The 19779-nt window shown below is 36.3% G+C and overlaps 1 protein-coding gene and 1 pseudogene across 1 annotated transcript; both read left to right on the top strand.

The window, feature by feature from the left end:
- The first annotated feature begins 7819 nt into the window (after positions 1-7819).
- LOC129772361 (U4 spliceosomal RNA) lies at positions 7820-7985 on the top strand (annotated as a pseudogene).
- Positions 7986-11002: 3017 nt separating this feature from the next.
- On the top strand, positions 11003-18697 carry LOC129765969 (uncharacterized). Its single transcript, XM_055766427.1, has 3 exons — positions 11003-11062; positions 16295-16483; positions 18278-18697. Exons 1-3 carry the CDS (start codon positions 11003-11005, stop codon positions 18695-18697), a joined length of 669 nt encoding a protein of 222 aa, XP_055622402.1.
- The last annotated feature ends 1082 nt before the right edge of the window (positions 18698-19779 follow it).

Here is a 19779-nt window from a genome sequence, read left to right as displayed (position 1 = left end):
CATTTCAAGACGCAACGATTCTTTCTTGCCTTTGCGAGAACAATACACTAATTGGTTATATGTCGGAATTTGTATCTTTATATCAATGCACGCATTGCACTGAGTATTTAACGAGAGACATTTTCCGTGCATCGCCATTCAACAAGCATAATTATATGCCAGCGACAGTTTACTCACTCTGCAAGGGTGGAGTTTACTTCCCAAATATTCTCTTTTCGCTGTCCCCCTTCGTTGTTTCTATTCTAGCGTCTGCATAAGTTGCCCGTTATTGACAGCTCTGTTCGGGAAAGCACACGAATGAACAAAACAATTGTATGGGGAAATGGGAATGCTTCTAATTTTCATCAATTCAAACCATACACTGACTATGGGATTGTAATGTATAGCATATCAAACAAATCTTAGAAAATTTCCGTTTCGATTGGTATGCAAATCGTTAAAATCCGTTCGCAGCAAAAATAGTTATTAACGTTAACCTTGTTTCATAAAAAGTGACCTGTTTTCTGATTTGGCACCCTTAATGTAAGACGTAGTCCTACGTCAAAAATAAGTTTCGAGAAAACGCGTTAGGAGTTAATTGTTATGGCCGTATGAGATTAGATATAGCATCACTAAAATTGGTGACAAATGGGATTTTCGAATAGTCCTTTCTAGGGTATATTCCTTAACTTCAAAACTGGCAAAGCGTTCTGAGACAACATCCAACGAGAAATTCGCAACATTCTGGTCGAAGTGTAGTGCCGAGTAGTGGAAATTAGGTCCAGCGGATCGATCGCTGTAAACGGGCCCGTGGTGTTGAACTACAACCTACAATTTGAACTGAATATCTCTAAAAAAATGTGTTTTATTAAAAAAAAGTTGACAAGTCTTTAATGAAAGACCCGTTATTTATGAATACACAAATAATCGAAAACGTGATTTTATTCCTCTTCAAAAGTTGAAATACAATATAGGGGAAATGCGATTAAAATGAACAGGGCGGGTAAAATGAGCCGGTGCTCAAATTCCGATAATTCAACTAAAAACTAATCGATACTTCTTGATTATCCTATTCTTAGAACATATGAAGCTATTTAAGACACCCTGTTACGCAAAAACTGTCAATTTCTACATAAAAAAATCAATGAATAAATAAAACGGAAATTTCTCTCGCGGTAGCCATTCGGATGTAATCGCGCATCGTATTTAAGGAATTTCCCGTGAAATTTAAGTTATTCGACCTGATATCTTCGATAAATTATCAGATTGGACGACTGTTCATATATTCGATCAGAGGTAAACAAATTTTTGTTTGATTTCAGTGATAAATTCGCTTTCAAAATTACTTTATTGTTTGGGGCAAAATGAGCCACCACCGGATAAACGACGTACAATGTTATGTTTTTTAGAGCTGATATACCTTATCACATGTTGCCCTTCAATGTATTCCTTCTGTGGCTTTGACCCTGGTAAAATATGACACCCCAAACAAAACCAAACCTCATTATGTGAAGGGTTATGGGTTTCTTACTACGTTTTTGTACGCATGAGAAAATTCTAATTACTATTCTAGATGAATAGGTTCAGATTATTCAATGGATATATCTACTATCCTACAATGATTAAGAACAAATTCGGACATGAAACAATGTATAAATCTAAGCCATTTAACATGATATGTACAGGTGTTCATTTTACTACCACCAGATGATTATTTTAACCTCACACTAAAGAAATGTTTGATTTTACAAGCCTTTTTATTTTTATTTTTTTATAATAAAAACCGTATGATATCTTAAACAACAATTAATTGAACTATAATATTCTTCAAAGAACGGAGATTGTAGTTGTGTGTGGACGTAGTAAATGGGCATATTCCTTAGGGTGTTCATTTTAACCGCATTTCCCCTTCTGTTTTTCGAAATAATCGGTCAAATGTCTTACAAATTTTTTTTTTATGTTTTACTGGAATTAACACAGACCGAAAGGTAGAACTTTTTTTTTCGATGCGGGTAATACGAACATATAGTCGGGGGAATATGAACAGGTCTTTAGTATACGAAGTGTAGAAGTTTAACGCTCGTAAAGAGAAAGCGGGCGAAAAAGGGTTGAATACTTGTCATAGGGTGGTTTGAATATTTTAGAATAAAATGTAGAAGGTGTTCTTATTAACAGAAATTTTATTTGAATTTTACCCCTGCTGTCCGTCTTACTCGCACTTCCCCTATTGCTGAGTTTGTATTTAACCCTTTCACGTACAACATCGAGTCTCACTCGATGTGAAATAATTGTGCCAAAACGTACAACGTCGAGTTTCTCTCGTGGTGTGCTTGCATACCACAAAGTGCTAAGAATGCTCGAAGCATTTGCATTTTTTTTTTGCTTTTTCGAAAACTAAATCGTACACGAAGGGGTTAAACTGCTTTTTCGCATTCAAATATCAAGCGACAAACAGCAGCAACAGTTATGCAACAAATATCTAGTCGATATTGCATACACGTCAGGCGAATATTCAACCGTTTGCAAACTGATGGTTCTGACCGATTCCGTCACACTCGTTTTCACGTTAATCGCCACTGAACAAACCTTTTGGAATAGTTGGGTAACACGTGGTGTGTTGGACATACGGGGTGATTGAACCACCCCTTTATCTCAAAAAGTACGGCTCAACATGGATTTTCATAATGCCATCTCCTTTTATTGTTGAACCGTATGTACCTAAGGTAAAAAAACTTTGGTAAAATTCGACAGGTGGAAATAAACGGTAGCATGAATACAGCAAGCACTTTGATTGTCAAAAAATATGAGTTATTCGTTCGTGTTTTTAAGGTTTTCCCGCTGATTAAACATTGTGCTGATTCGTGTATTGTGCACTAAAGTTCTGTTCGCCTACAGAAGAGGAACAATTTGATGCAGCGAAACTGTAAGTTTGATAACAATAAATAAAATTAATTGCATTTTAATTTTTGCACGTTTCTGTGGGGTGAATTGGTCCTACAGGTTTGAGGCTTTTCTTGGGGTGATTGATTCCAGATGCCGCTGAATTATAAAAAGTGGATGGGGAGACGAAGTTAGAAGGAGAAGGAGCTTGAAAGAGCAACGTAGGCCATCAAGAATGGATTTTCTTTTACCAAGCATCGAAAATGTTTAAAAATGCTCGAACAACAGTGAAAAGATCCATGCAGAACTCGAGATGGTCTGGTTTGGAATCTGGCTAAGACACCTGGTATCGATCCCAGAACACACTACATAACCATAAGTATGTTTTTTCGATGAAACCCACACTGGACCAAATCACCCCGCATCAAACTTCAACGTCCAAAATTTACCTATTTTATTTTATGATATATTTGGTAATTTTAGGCTTGATATAATGATTGAACATTATTGATTGAGAGTAAACAAGTGTAGCTCAGTATACAATGTGACATTTGGCTTGGAAATATTAGGCGATTTGCTTAGGGGGTCCAAATTCCCCCCCATTTCCCCTATATGTCAATTTCGAAATCCCGCTAAAACGTAGGTTAATTCTAGATGTAACTATGGTAGATATTCGGTAACTGGGCAGGAAAAGAAGCATAGTTATCGGCATCCGCTTGCTTGCTGGACCGGCATGAAAAACATCAAACAAAATTCGGGGGAACTTCAATGAATTGTTTGATTCGCGTTGACGGCATTGAGCTTTGTGTTTCGAATTTGAGAAGCAAAAATGACTATAATAATGGATTTGCAGGAGGAATGAACACTCTATTAAAATGAAAACTATTATTTCCCAGTTAAATTAGCATTCTATGTAAATGAAGATAATTTTTTTCTGCGAGTGGTAAAACATTCTCTGCTAAAATTTGTTTCAGAATGATTTCGTATCATAATAAGCTTTAGTAGGAATAACAGAAAAAGAAAATAGGTTAGGGTCTGGACTACGTGCTTTAAGCCTTCAAAAGACCGTGGCAACTATATTGCCACCCACGAAGAATATGTTTCTCGCTGCATTTGGAATATTATTTCAATATTTTACATAATCAAAAACTTCTGAAGGTATCTGTCAATACTTCAATTTTTATGGGCTGCTATAAATGTACGATATTAATTTGGGAGTCATTTTTATGTAACAAAACCGCGATCATAGAGTGTCGCAGAAAATGTTGTTAACATTCGTTGAAAATGTAACAAGTTGATAATTTTTTCACTGTAAGCGTATTATTTAATATCTACTGTGTAAAATCTTGCAGTTTTCTCTTAAATAAAATGAATTGTGTATTTGTTGAAAAATTAAAATTTTATTTTGACGTAGGACTACGTCTTTCATTTCTATACTGGGGTGTAAGTTCAAAGTTTCGAAGAAGGAAGCGTTACGCCGGAAAAAAATGGAGCCTGGGCAAATTGGCATTGCAAAATAGATGCAAATTACGGGTACTTTTGTATTCGCTTGTATTTTTGCAAACCGGAATGTGTTTTCCAAATACAGATTCCGAAATCAAATACAGGGTGGGTCATTTAAAGTGGAAGGATTTGTTTTTGCAATAGCAAAGTAAAGAAGTGGAATTTAATTTTTTTTTTTTGAAATTCATTTATTTTGGTCCAAGGAGATTTGTTCTAACTACTTTTTGATTATGATATCTCGTAAATGACCGCCTCTGGCCTTGACCGCAAAATGTGCCCTTTTTTCTGCATTTTCCATCACTTTGCCCAATGTTTCGGCCGATATTGCAGCAATTTCTTGTTGGATATTGTCTTTCAGCGCAGCCAGGGTCCTTGGTTTACCAGTGTATACCTTGGATTTTAAATATCCCCATAAAAAAAAGTCGGGAGGCGTCAAATCAGGTGATCTCGGTGGCCAGTCATAATCGCCGTTTTTCGATATTAATCTTCCGGGGAACATTTCGCGCAATAATTTGGTCGTGGCAGCCGCTGTATGGCATGTAGCGCCGTCCTGTTGGAACCAGTAATTGTCCAATTCATTTTCGCGAACAAATGGCAATAAAGAATCGGTTATCATTGTCCGATAACGCTTCCCATTCACGGTTACCGTTGCTCCATTTTCGTTTTCAAAGAAGTACGGGCCGATGACTTTATCGGCATAAATGCCACACCACACAGTAACTTTTTGGTCGTAAAGAGGTTGCGTTTCGATGAATTGAGGGTTTTCAGTAGCATAAAACCGACAATTTTGTTTATTCACTCCTCCATTCAAGTTGAAATGCGCCTCATGAGACATTATGATTTTTTGCCAAAAGCCACGTTCATTTTTGGCCATTTCGATGGTCCATTTCGCAAAATCAAGTCGACGTGGTAAGTCAGATGGGTTAAGTTGTTGAGCCATTTGAATTTTATACGGAAACATTTTCAAATCAACACGAATTATGCGTTGGAGAGTGGTTCGAGCGATGCCTAACTCTTGCGAACGATGGCGACCTGATGTCGATGGAGTCTCTGCAACACTGGCTCGAACGGCATCAATATTCTTGTCGAAACGTCTTGGTCGTTGTCTGGACAGATGACTGGCATTACCAACACTACCAGACGATATAAATTTGGCATATAATCGACGTATAGTGTTGTCTCCAGGCGATGTTTAAACTTTATTTTTATTTTTCCACGCACGTTTAGTTAACACAATTGAGAAGTTATTTTGAATGTACAGCTGAACAATTTCAGCGCGTTGTTTAGGTGTGTATTGTTCCATGGTTAAAATTGTACTGAAATGACGCTTCCAACGCGGTATGACATTTGTTAATCTGACATCTCTGTCAAAAGTTATGGGGTTGCCAGATGCTTCCACTTTAAATGGCCCACCCTGTAGTTAGGAAACTCGACATTGCAAATACATTCATGTCGGTAATACTTTTATACCCCCATGCATTTTGACGTAGGACTACGTCTAACCGGAAGATATAGGGGGTGAAATGGAAATCTAGACACTGTACAAGTAGGAAAAAATGTAATATTTGGAACGCTTATAACTCGAGCATTTCTCAATAGATCGCAAAGGTTTTTGCATCAATTGATAGAAAATATATCTACGCATCTATGATAACGAATAACATTTCATTTTTCTTGAGATAAATAATTGAATAATTGTGAAATATCAAGCATTGTCCAAATGCACTATGTGCCCATTTTTGATTGGTCCATTTTGTGCTCCTCAAATCGTACCGACCAAAACGGGCAACCAGAGCAGCAGCAAAATACAATGAAGCAATATTGGAAAGGAAAAAGAAAAAAAAATAAACGAAACATTGGTCGCAGTCTCACACATGCGTAATTCTCGAGCCAGCCAGTCAGCTTAAAAATCCCCGCTCCGCTGCCGTAACGATCATTCTCATCATTCTTTGTGTGGACACCGACTGGATAACATCGTTGCTGGACGAGCTGGACGGCGAGGGATCGAGTGCCTTTCTCAAGGCAATGAGGGTGGAGGTGTAATGCAGCAGTTAGAGTAGAGTTTCAAGGGCTTTTCTCAAGGCTAGAGACGAATGAACTGAAAAGTATAAAGTTTCTATAATACAAAACCACCACCACCACCGTAACGATCATTCTCATCCAAACCGTACACCACATCGTTTCGCATCACATCACATCAACAAACCAACACAAGCAGCCATGTCTGGACATGACAAAGGAGGAAAAGTGAAGGGAAAAGCAAAATCCCGCTCGAACCGTGTTAGTCTGCAATTCCCCGTAGGTGTATTCGCCAATTGCTCCGCAAGGGCAGCTAGACCGAGCGCGTTAGTACCAGTGTACCAGTCCACCTAGTCAGCGTTGTATAGTTTCGGCCGCCGAAGTGATCGAGTTAGAGTGGCAAACGCAATCGCAAAACGGCAGCAGGTAGAAGAAGGAAAAAAGTTTGTTTATACAAACTGCTTTGGTGGCAAAACCAGCCACCGTAAAACTCGGCGCTTTTCAGGGCCATTAAACCATTCAAAGAAGAGTTATTAAAAGTTTTTCACAATTCCAATGCATTCTAAAGTGAAATAATATGACATATAATATAAACTGATATATTTTGTTTATGCTTGTTCTTGAACTTATTGGTGGTTGGAGTCTTTTATTGATCATTCAGTTTTCACAAACCCATGCATGGTTTCCGAATTAAAAGTGGCTTCAAATTACAACACATTGTATGCAGGATGGCATTAAGGAATTTTATCGGTAGCAAGAACTGTTTTCTTTGGTTGATAACTGATGTTGAAAATTGACTGACGTTACATCTGCATTGTAGAGAAAAATAACTAAGGAGCAACATGATGAGTTATGTATTTCCTGCTGCTCTGTTCAACGCCGAAAGATTCCCGGCGTTGAACATTTAATAAGTACAAAGCCCTCCTGAAAAAAATCAAGAATCAAGTTTGTAAAAAAAACGCAAAAACACAACACCAAAGGTTCTTTTAACCTCCAACATGTTCATAAAGAGTAAACAGTATACTAATCCATTTTTCAGATAGATAGGTGGTATTCACGTAGGAGAAGAAAATGAAACAATATATTTAAAATATATATTTAGCAAAAGCCCCTTGTATAGTCCTACGTCACTCCGGTTATGTCCCCGACATTACCCACCCGTCTTTTTTTACACTCCGGAATGCGTTTTGCTATCACGGTCTACAAAAGCGGGTACAAATACAACGCTTTGGCTCGATTATTCAAGACTGCATTTAAAGATATCTCTTCATGTCGTCAGCTCACTGAACTTCTTTGATGATTAGACAAAATGTTGATAACTATTTGCTGCGATAACTACTTCCATAATGCATGAATTGACTTAAATTGGGATTTGTTTGCAATTGAATTCTTTAATAGTTTCATTAATTCGCTAGTTTAATCAATACATACAAAAGATAGCTCTACGCAGCGGCGATATCATACCCAATGAGGAACATCCGAGGTGGGATTATTGCTAATTGAAGAAATACAATTGATTACTTAGCCAACGGCAGTCCTTCGTCGACTTTGCGGTTATATCATAGGTATAACCCATTCATAGTTTTTGACGTAGGACTACGTCTTTCATTTCTATACCGGGGTGTAAAATCAATGTTTCGAAAACGAAAGCGTTACGCCGGAGACCGAGATTTTGAGCGTTAATAGCTCCTAAACAACTGAACGAAATGGTATGATAAACACTTCATTCGAAAGATAAAATGTCTACGCGTTATATACTTGTTACTTTTTGATCCAAAAACTTGTTTCAATAGTCTTAAAATTGCTTTCAAAACAGGCTATTGAAATCATCAATCGGTATATAAGCGAGCGGCGCTCGGAAATCCACTCAGTTCTAATTGAACAGCGATTGGAGCATGTTGTCGCTGTTGCGGTGAAGCTCTTTATTTATCATGAAAGCGCGGATGAACGGTGTCACCAAGAGCCTGTTTGTGCACCCTAGGCCAGAAGGGAATCTATCAGGAGGAGAGTGATGCCACAAACGGTTCCCTGGGAAGACATCGCTACACACACATACACGCGCGGCTATTAACAGGTGGTTATCGAGTTGGCATTAACGACTGGTGGGCTTCCAGTATCGAGGAAAATGTAAAAATATCTAATCGTTACTGAAAATAATCTGCCAGTTCCTCTGGGAATTTTCAAAATATATTCATGTGAAAGAGTTTAATTGAATGTTTTCTATCCATGTTACACTGTGAACAAATATGTTTCAATCAAGTGCTATTAACAGGTGGTTATCGAGTTGGCATTAACCACTGGTGGGCTTCCAGTATCGAGGAAAATGTGGAAATATCTAATCGTTACTGAAAATAATCTGCCAGTTCCTTTGGGAATTTTCAAAATATATTCATGTGAAAGAGTTTAATTGAATGTTTTCTATCCATGTAACACTGTGACCAAATACATTTGGTTTTGTGGTTTTTCAATCAATCGCAATTAACAGGATAGTTTCAGAAGATTATTCTTCCCCATCAGTAGGATATTTCCGTATCCAATATTGTATGCGCCCGCAATCGATTATTGCTCATTCGCCGAAAGTTCCGAGCTCAGAGAGTTCATTCCCCTCTAGTTTGCCTTCCAAATTGCCATCGTAAACCACACCTTCTCTCGATTCAATCACACACAAAAAGCATACTTAAGCGATATTCTGGTGGTGAGACACATTCATTTTTCGTGAGGACATCGACAAGACAACATCGTTGCCTAACGTGCTGGAGGAGTTGGACGGCGAAGGATCGACACATACACGCGCAGAACTCTTTCCGTTAGGATGCCATTCAGCATCGAGAAAGTTCCGGAAAGATCTAATCATTGCTGGAAAATAATATGCCAGTTCCTCTGGGAATTTAAAAATACATTCATGTGAAAGAGTTTATTTGAATGTTTTCTATCCATGTAACACTGTGACCAAAAATTTTCATCAAGTACTATTAACAGATGGTTATCGAGTTAGTATTAACCACTGGTTGGCTTCCAGTATCGAGGAAAATGTGGAAATATCTAATCGTTGCTGGAAAATAATCTGCCAGTTCCCCTTGGAATTAAAAATGACATTCAAGCGAAAGAGTTTATTTTAATGTTTTCTATCCATAAAATATCCATATAATACATTTGGGTTTGTGATTTGTCAATCAAGTACAGTTAGCAGGTTAGCTTCTGAAGATTATTCTTCAGAAAAAGGTTTCGTATCCTATATTGGATGCATAAAACCTTGTGCCTCCAACGTAACGCTCTCTTTTTCGAAGTCCCCCAAATATTCATTTATTCATTCATTCAGAATGGATTTAGATTCAACTTCAAACAAATGATCTCTAAATCAGCGATAGTCCTACGTCACCCTTGCGGTTATACCATAGATATAACCCACTTCCTGTTTTTTTCTTTGAAACTCTATATAAAAAACAGTTTTTCTTCGCTCCACTACAAATTTTTTTTTGATTCTTGCATAAGGCGCAATAAAGTGAATTTGCAAGGCAGCGGCAAACAGTGTTTTTGAAGTTAACGGGCAGTGGTAACTATATTGCCATCATTTTTTTCAGCTGTTTCAATAGTTAATTTTTTATCAATGGTAAATATATGTTATTCAACATGTAAAGGCGGCATTCCATCTATTCAACATGCTACATGATACAAGTCAATGGTAAACAACAATGGATATTATACTTGTGTAATTTTTTATTTTGTATCCACCTCAGCCACTACACAGTAGTATGCGAACGCTCACTGTTCCATCATTATTGTGAGATATGATAATCGTCAGTAAATTGCGTAGTTGCTCCAAAATTGTCGTACATGTCGTGCTACACATATCGCACCGATCCGCAGGTCATTGGATAAGGCCAACATTGCTCGACACGACCAATTATGCTGTAAAAAGAGACGCTCCAATAAGCAAGAACCATTGACTTGTAGCATGTAGCATGTTGCATAGATGGAATTCCGCCCTCAGGATCATGTTCTCTGAAGTTGAAGCCTATTTCCACGGCCATATACCGTTCGGATCCATATTTCGAACGCTTAAGGCATATGATGAAGAAAACAGATCTAAACTATATGCACAGGTATTATTTGATTGATATTTTTAAGAAATTAGTTCAATTAGCTTTTATGCTTTCTACTGAAAACATAAAACAAATCATCGAATAAAATGCTTTTCAAAGAAGCCAATAAGAATCAAACTTCGGACACTATTTATAAAAAAAGTCAAATTTCGGACACTTTATTTTGTAATTTTTTAGACGAAAATTACATTACACTTGATTATATTTTATAGTCAACTGCGAAACACTTACCAAGGAATCACAGAAAACTGTTAACGTTGATGAGAACAGATGAAACACGGGAGAAATTTAAACATTGATGAACGAGTTAATTCTACGTGCTCATGCTAAGCAAACGTCAAACACAAACGATAATGAGTAGTGTCCGATTTTTGCCGATTATGTTATAATTCAAATGTAGTTCTCGTATGGAATGATAGTGAAACCAAGGGATTACTGCAATTGTGATATTAATTTTATAGTTTTTTTTATATATGAGATATTAGAACAAAGCGCCGAAATATGATGTTGTCCGAAAAATGATTCAGAACGGTAAAGGTTTAAATGACAAACAGCACCAACAGTCACGCGACAAAAAGGTATTCCGTGATGCGTATACGTCAGGCGTAATCTCAACCGTTTGCGAACTGTTGAAACAGTCCGATTTCCTCACACTCGTTTTCACGTTACTGCTACACTGGAAGAACGTTTTTTCGGGCACAGTAAACAACAATCTTTAAACCACAATGCGACGTAGGTTAAATCTAGATGTAACTGTAAAAATATATTAATATAGGTTAAAATGATTTCGTGTGTATTTTGTAGTAATTTATTCATCATTACACTAACAAATCTTCACTATAAGTGTTATACTTATCTGAAAATTGAATTAATTTTTTGAAACTTAATTTCAAGGCAAATCTAAAATTTAACTTGTTCTTAAATTGCCGAAGAAAATAGCATTATTCTGATTACGAGATCCACGATTATGGAACTACGATGAGAAACAAACCCGTCAGTAATTTTCAACGTTCGCATTATAGTTTCCTTGTAATTGGCGCTTACATTAAAATTTGTATTTATTAGAATAGAAATTTATTTGTTTTTGTGGAATTTGCGATCGTGGATAATCGGTGCTCTACTGCAATTGCAAAATTGATGGTGACATTTATTGAGCAGACGGAGTGAACTAAGTATTGGAAATCAATAAGGGGAGATATTTGGGCAATTCGATTGGACATATTTCCGAGTTACTACTAACACTTCTTTCTCAGATATACTTGATTAGAAATTCAATTCTGTCTTTGAATCTGACTTCCATAAAACATATGAAAATTTAAAGCAGAACAACCCCAAAGAAGTTTGATACTATTCAACGATGGACTTTCTTCAATATTGGGATTATCGACAAAAAAATAGAGGAACAGAGTGCAAAGTCGGAAATTGAAAGGGATTTTTGACATGCTGTAACTTCGTGAAAAATTAACGTATATCGATGGGATGTGCATCAATCTAGAGTTACAAGTGTGTGTAGGTGTAGTGGGCAACAACATCGGGAAGAAATGAAAAATCGATTTTTCTTCGTTTTTTTCAAGAAAGTTCTGGATTAACACAATTTTTCGCTAACCAACTCAACAGAAAATCCAATTAACCTTATCAACCAGTCCCAAGAACGTTCCTGTAGGACCTTCCCACACAGAGATATTTCAGTTTGAATGAAAAATTGCCCCTTCGTCTTCGATGATGAATAATTCAATAAACAACCATCGCACTGCAAATCAAAAGGCAGTGTTTAATACTCCAATAAATTCTGTACAAGAAAAATTTGTTACTTTGTTACTTATTTTGGATCGGTTTAAAAAAAGTGCAATAAACAGAATAGTGCTTTACAAAATTCATTGTAGTTCTGCAATTATTGCAGTAAGTTCTAAAGTTTGCAGGCAAATTTTTAGCCTAGTGTATTCGCTAAACATCTGTGAACGTTTCATATTGATACGTTGAGCCCTTTTTTCAAGCCGATTCTTCAAAATTTGGAGTAAATTAGAGGAGCATTTAATCGCAAATCGTACCAGAAGTACAAAATCCTACGCGACTCTCAGAATGAACGATTCGTAACTTTCGTTTTCATGCGTTTGTAGGTACAAATATTGTAAGGAGTGATGATACTCACACATATTTATACGCATTTTCATGTATACACGCACTCTTCACCCACAAACTTATGAAGACGAATGTTACGAATCGTTCATTCTGAGAGTCGCGTAGGATTTTGTACTTCTGGTACGATTTGCGATTAAATGCTCTTCTAATTTACTCCAAACTTTGAAAAATCGACTAGAAAAAACGGCTAAACGTATCAATTAGAAACGTTCACCGATGTTTAGGAAATCCACTAGGTTAAATATTTGCCTGCAAACTTTAGAACTTACTGCGATAATTGCAGAACTACAATGGATTTTGTAAAGCACTATCCTGTTTTTTGCACTTTTTTGAAATCGATGCGAAAAAATAAAATAATTTTTTCCGTCACAGTAACAAATTATTCTTATGCAGAATTTATGCCTCTGCCGTGTCGTGTTTATGAATTTATGCCTTGCCTCTCGATTTGCGGTCCGATGGTTGGGACCGTTCTTGGGACCAAACAAAAGCTGGTTGATAAGGTTAATTGGATTTGCTGTTGAGTTAGTTAGCGAAAAAATGTGTTAGTTCAGAATATTTTTGAAAATATAAAGAAAATATCGATTTTTCATTTCTTCCCGATATTGTTGCACACACCAAGATAAAAATATGTACGTAAAATATTCTAATGCCTGAAAATTGTGGCTTCAAAATGATGTACATCTCATCGATATGCGTTGATTTTTCACGAAGATACAGCATGTAAAAAATAACTTCAAATTTCCGACTTCGCACTCTGTTCCTCTAATTTTTTTTGTTGAGTGTATGTTGAGCAATTCCAAAAATGAACTTATCCTTCCTATACTCGGGCATAGGTCTGACATACCGAGAATGAATGAGGTGGCTGAATTGAATGACTATTAAAACTGGATGAAGTAGAAGAAAACATATTCTCTGTAGTGTTTTCATGCACTTATATCTTTTTCAATTAATAAACTAATTGAATCAGCGATTATTTTTTTGATATGAACTCATTCAAGCATTCGCATTTTTTAATGTTTTTTTTTTTGGAACTTTAATGTTGGTTATTTTTTTTTGGAACTTTAATGTTGGTTGGAACTTTAATTTTTGGTTGCTTCGTGAAATTTTATATCAATGACCTATCGTGTATTGTGAAAAATTTAGCACAAGTGTAATTGTAAAATTGTATATAATAACAGTTGTGTTAAAATGACTTAATAATATGGAACGATTCAATTCAATTTTCTTAAATAAAAACCAAGGTGTGTTCCCGCTCGAGAACGAGTCGTTCGGTTTAAGCTGTCTGTTCTGTTGTGTTCATTTTCACTCAAGAAAAGGAAATGTGAAGAAATATTCGAAAAAGTGATTTCCCATATGCTCTACATATAGTATTAGGTGTTGTTAGTCCAATTTAAATTCGCATTGGGTTGAATAAATAATCGGAAAGTAAAAATTATAAAACAAAATTTCCTTTTCCATTTCAAATATGTTTTCTCTATATTAAAGTAACATGTTTTTACTGATAAGAAAAATTGATAATTGTGTTCGGTATTGGTAATTATCTTATATTACATTGGTGAGTTTTTTTGCTTTATTTCATCCAACACAGGAAGCATTTCATCTAGGGTCACAGAGGGCGGTTCTCATCATATCTCATTCCACTTCGGCATCTTCTATCTGATACGCACCACCCAACGACTGTTTACCATACTTCTGTCATCATCACTCGGTAAACACTGGTGGAGTGAGTGAACAAACAATAGCCATTAACCAAACAAATATACCCGTTCCAGGGCCACCAAATAATTATCAAAGAGTTTAATTATGTAATTCAGATAGCCTAACGGAATCCTACGTCAACTATGCGGTCGTCTCTCGGATACAACTCTCCTTTGACTTTTTTTTGATTGAAAGCATAAAAAAATCATCGAATAATTTTTTTTTTCAAATGAAGCGAATAAGAATCAAACTTCGGACACTATTTATGAAAAAAAACAAATTTCGGACAGATTAAATTCAAATTTCGGACACTCTGTTTGCATAACGGTTTCTTGTGATTTTATGCACTATTTGAATTTCTGTACAATTACTAATGCTGTAAAATGATCAAACATCCGAAAATAACAACAACTTGCCCTGTCTAAAAGTGTGCTGCAACCTTCCATGCACACAAAAGTTTTAAAAATTGTCTACAACCATTGATGGCTGGTTAAATTGTAATAGAAATTTTATCAACTGGTTTCCAATTGGCTTGAAATAATTTCCAACAACCTCTTTAGTGATTTTTCTATTTTTCCCCAAAATCCTTGTCGTTTATTGATGTTTCTTGGTAGCTTCACGATCATTCGTATTGACGTTAGTTAGACAGAATTATATTAAACAAGATAGTGTTATTTCACAAAGTTGGAATGATTGGCAATAATGACGAAAATCCGGATTTTCTGATATTGGTTCATTATTACTGAAATATGGCAGGGACATGGTCATTTTATTAATAACGATTGATAAAGTAGGGCGCGCTGAGTTCATTTTATTAATAGCACTTCATAAAGTAAGGTGGGCTGAGTTCATTTTAGGACAACTAAGTACGGTGTCGACATCTAGGAACGTTTTGAATGAGTGAAACAAGCATAAGCTATTAACATTACTATGCAAAAAGACAGATTTAAATCGTTAAAAGATCAATGAAAATAATTGCTAATTGTTTTTTGAATTTTCAAAACATGGAAATCTGACTTTTTTTAATCATCACTGAAGGACATTATAAGGATAAATCAATTTTTTGAAATTATAATTAGACACCATTGGAAATAATTTTCGTTTAAGATTTTTCCATTGCTTACAGAGAACTTTTCAGACTATCTATTAGGATATTTATTTGACACAGAAAAGTTAATTTTCATTAATAATTTTTATTTCGAGAATGTGTTTATTTCTTCCACGGATATGAATGCTAGAGTTGCTGCACTCATACAAGCTGTCAAAATCGGCTTCGCTGTCGTGGATCATTGTACATAGACAGTTATCCTGGTATGCTATAAAGGTCCTCGCATTAGTGTTAGTAAATAAGCAGCAAAACATCTTGTGCAATACTTCGTAGTTTTGCAAATTATTTTCATTTGTGTGAGTATTTTTGGTGTAAGGTTTAGCATACCTGTAGTAGTTGTTAAATTAAGTTGGTCGTAAATTACACTGTTTATTTCGAGAAGCGGTAAAATCAATATGTCGATTCCGGAGAATGTTTGTGTAGTAAAGGGTGATGGTGTTCTGAAATCATTCATTGAAACTTACGAGGAACTACCTATATTGTGAAATCCTACATATCCCAATTATTATAATAAAATAAAAGGAAATGGCGCACTCGCAAAGCTGCCGTCTATCTACGAAAAATGCAAACCAGGAGCGACAATATGTGATCTTCTTCTTGAATGGCGTTAACGTTCCCTGTGGAACTTTTGCCGTCTCAACATATGCATTAACTAGCGTCATTCATTAATACTTAGTTGAGATTTCTTAAGCCAAATAACACGCCTTGAATGTATTTCGAGGGGCAAGCTCTAGAATACGCGTGACCACAGTGCAAGTCGGAGTAAATTTCTTTGACGAAAAATCCTCCGGCCAGAACGGGAATCGAACCCAAACACCCGGCATGATAATGTGAGACGCTAACCACTCGGCCACGGGTGCACCAGACAGTATGTGATGTGAAACGTAAAATTAATACGTTGAGAAGCAATTATAGGAAGGAATTAAAAAGAATAGAGGACTCGAAAAGATCAGGGACTGGAGCCGACGACGTATATTCACCATCGTCGTGGGTTTTTCACGCATTGCAATTTCTAAGCAAATTTGAGCAACCTGTTGACCTTGGGAACACACAAGTAAGTAATTCTAATTGTTTCACTTATTCATAGATGTATTTATTAGAATTTCATTTTTTCAATTTTTGATTAATATACGATACGTATGACTACAATACGGAATCTCTCCCGTATTGTTTTAGCATCCGCCCCACAGTTTCTGGTGAAGGTGCTTTGTAATAGCGAATTCGTTTTTGTTCAGTTTCAACCCCAGTGCCGCACTAACTGCTGTCAAAACGTTTTTTTATTCACTCAGTTTCGCACTCAGTGTCGCACTAGTTCGCCCCGAAAGCTGTTAGTTTCGCACTGAGATGTTTCACGGGTTGGCACTCGGGTTCACCGATACAACTATACTGAACTGTCAAGTTCCGAGTATTGTTTTGGAAAATCTAAAAATAGAGACCATGAAAATGGAAAACCTGCTGCTCTTGCTTTTGTATTATTTGAATCGTAATCCAATTCGGATTCTGATTTTGAAGAGTATATTCGTGTAGACGGCATTAAGCTCCGTGTGCTTTCATTGGGAGGCGAAAATTATTATGGATATTCAGGAGGAATAAACATGCTCTCAAAATCAAAATTAGGAATGAAAATTTACTTTAACGTATCGAATATTTATTTTATGTGATGAAATAAGAGGGTTTTTTTTCCGATATCGCAGAAACATTGAACGAAAACTGTGTCTAATGATGATTTTATATTATAATAGTAATTATTTGTGGAACAAACAGGAAATGCATCGACAAATGGTTAAGTGAGTGTCAGGACTACATGTGTTAGGTAATCAAATAATATGAAGTAAAAATTTTCATTCAAACTTTTATATTTTTACACTGCACTTGGCCCTTCTGATCTTATAGAGAATACTTTACCTCCCAAGCACTAATATCTCCACCAGACGTCGACACTGTACATTTGTCGTCGCAAACATAAACAAATCAGACTATACAACGCACACCAACAAACCACCGCATTCGTGAAACTGAAAACGTTTTTTTATTACATAGTCAGTGTGGCACTGATTCAGTTTTAAAAACGAATTCGCTATAAGTTAACAAGATCGTTTTCACTTATTTCAGTAGTACCGGTGAAAAAATAGGATTGTTGGGACTCCTTTGCCAGAAAATTGTGCAGATAGCAGCATGCCATTGTTATCGTTGATGCTTTTTGTGGTGCCAAATTGATTGGCTTTTGAAAAACTCCAAATCTGGAAGACAACATTCCAAAAGTGTTTTCCACAACGACACGAGCTCTTGATAACCTTTTATTGTATTGAAGTCGCTCTGGAGACAATGTCTTCTCAGCAAATGGTTTCATTAGATTAACACGTAATGCAAACGCTTCATCGTCAATGAACACGTATGGGAAACGTTCAGTAGTATTAGGTAATGCTGCAGGTTCCGGTATATTTTAACCATCTTGTTGTAAAAGGGCTCCAAATTTTGAGTGGTACAAAACATCACCATCAGATATTCGTCCATTCATCCCTGAATCAACCATGATGAACTCTTTTTTTGCGTTCAATATGGCCAACAGCACAATGCTGAAGAATCCTTTGCAGTTGTAGTAAAGGGACCCTGAATATGCCCGTTTTCGTGATAGCAATATGTTTGCCATCTATTGCTTCGAGTGTGTTCCAAAATTGGTGTCGATTCCCAAATTCTTGTGCTATTTCAATCCATTCTTCAGATGTTTTTGGAAACTGTTACATAGAAAAAAGTATACTGTAAATCAAAGTCTGATATAATATATTTTTTCCAGGTACAATTCGATGGAGAGGAAAATGAAAATCCAACTCAGGCAACACCTTAAACATCACGTTCATCAATAGTACCACCTCTTGAGCCTATGCCCAAAAGAGCCAGGAATATCGGACCCATTGCTCGACAAAATGATTTGTTGCTAAAAGCATGTGCTTATTTGGACGATTCCTCCAGAAGCAATGACCAAACAGAAATCCCCGCTATCGCCAAAGCTTGGGGTGAAAAGCTTCTACAATTACGTCCCCATCAACGACATTTTGCAGAGAAAGCAATTAATGACATTTTATTTGAAGCCTGTCAGGGTACATTACATAGGAATTCCGTAACAATCAACGACGGATTTTCAGGCCAAGGTTTGGTGGCTTCCTCACCAGTGAGCAGTGTGGACAATACATATGAGACATTACTCCAACAGCAAGAATCCAATTCCGGAATTTATGATCCACTGGCACCCAACTCCAATTCTGAATAGCTGGAAAAATATTTCAAAAGAAATAATTCAAAAATAGTTTTTGTAATAGAATTGTTTCATTTTTCTTTAACATATATATGATAACACAAATAAATTAGTTGTTGATTTTTGGGATTATTTTTGAATATACAGATTAATGATCGAAAGACAGTTTCTCATTTTGACTGAATTCCATGTGTTTCTACGCCAGATTTTTAATTCAAAAAAATTGGGGAGGGCGATAGTCGTGATGTATGTCAAATCAAGGTATATTTCTAAAAAACAACCTTTTAAAAATAAAGAGTACAGATATGTCCAAAGGATACATGTTGTGTATAAGCTAATAATTATTAAAAATGTTTTATAAACATTCTCAGGTTTGTCACTGGCTAACAGCACGGAAAAGAACGGAAGAATGCTTACCTTTAAACTTACTGGAGAACATATACAAATACTTCGCAATAATAGCAGCACTTATTGATGATGGTGACATAACTGCTGAAAATTTTAGGTCTTCAAAGTTTCTCCCAGTGGCAAGGTACCTCAATGTAACTGCTAGTCTTTCCTTCACGGGCAAACACTGTCTCATGTTTGTGTCTTGTCGTAACAAAAACGGTGTAACCAATTTCAGCAGTTTATCAAAGGTGATATCATTCATGCGGAAATAGTTCTTGTAGTCCTCTGGCTCGGTGTCTCTGATTTCATTCAATAACGAAACATGAGAATACTCTTCCCGTTTTTCCAACCACTCCTTCATCGAACGTTTACGTTTAACTCGGCGTTTTGTAGCTAATGCCATGATTATAGCGAAGCAAGCGGTTTTACGCGGATCCATATTAATCATACAATCTTGCTCGCACGGAGAACATAACAATACTGAAGGAATGTAATGACAATGAGTATGATTGTGTAGGGTTGAACAACAACGATAAAGTGGATTGCAGTGAACCTCGAATGAACATCATTACTGTTAATGTCATTGCTAATGATCGTGTAAGGGCCGCTTAAGGCTTATATTGCTTCAATGATAATTATATATATTTTAATTCCGTTATTTGTAATAAAATAATTGAAGGCATCAGAGCATGAATTTCTTCTTAATT

This window comes from Toxorhynchites rutilus, chromosome 2 (assembly GCF_029784135.1).
Source record: "Toxorhynchites rutilus septentrionalis strain SRP chromosome 2, ASM2978413v1, whole genome shotgun sequence".
Taxonomy (NCBI): domain Eukaryota; kingdom Metazoa; phylum Arthropoda; class Insecta; order Diptera; family Culicidae; genus Toxorhynchites; species Toxorhynchites rutilus.
Note: the sequence above shows the minus strand (reverse complement) of the source record. Positions and strands in the feature narration are given on the sequence as shown.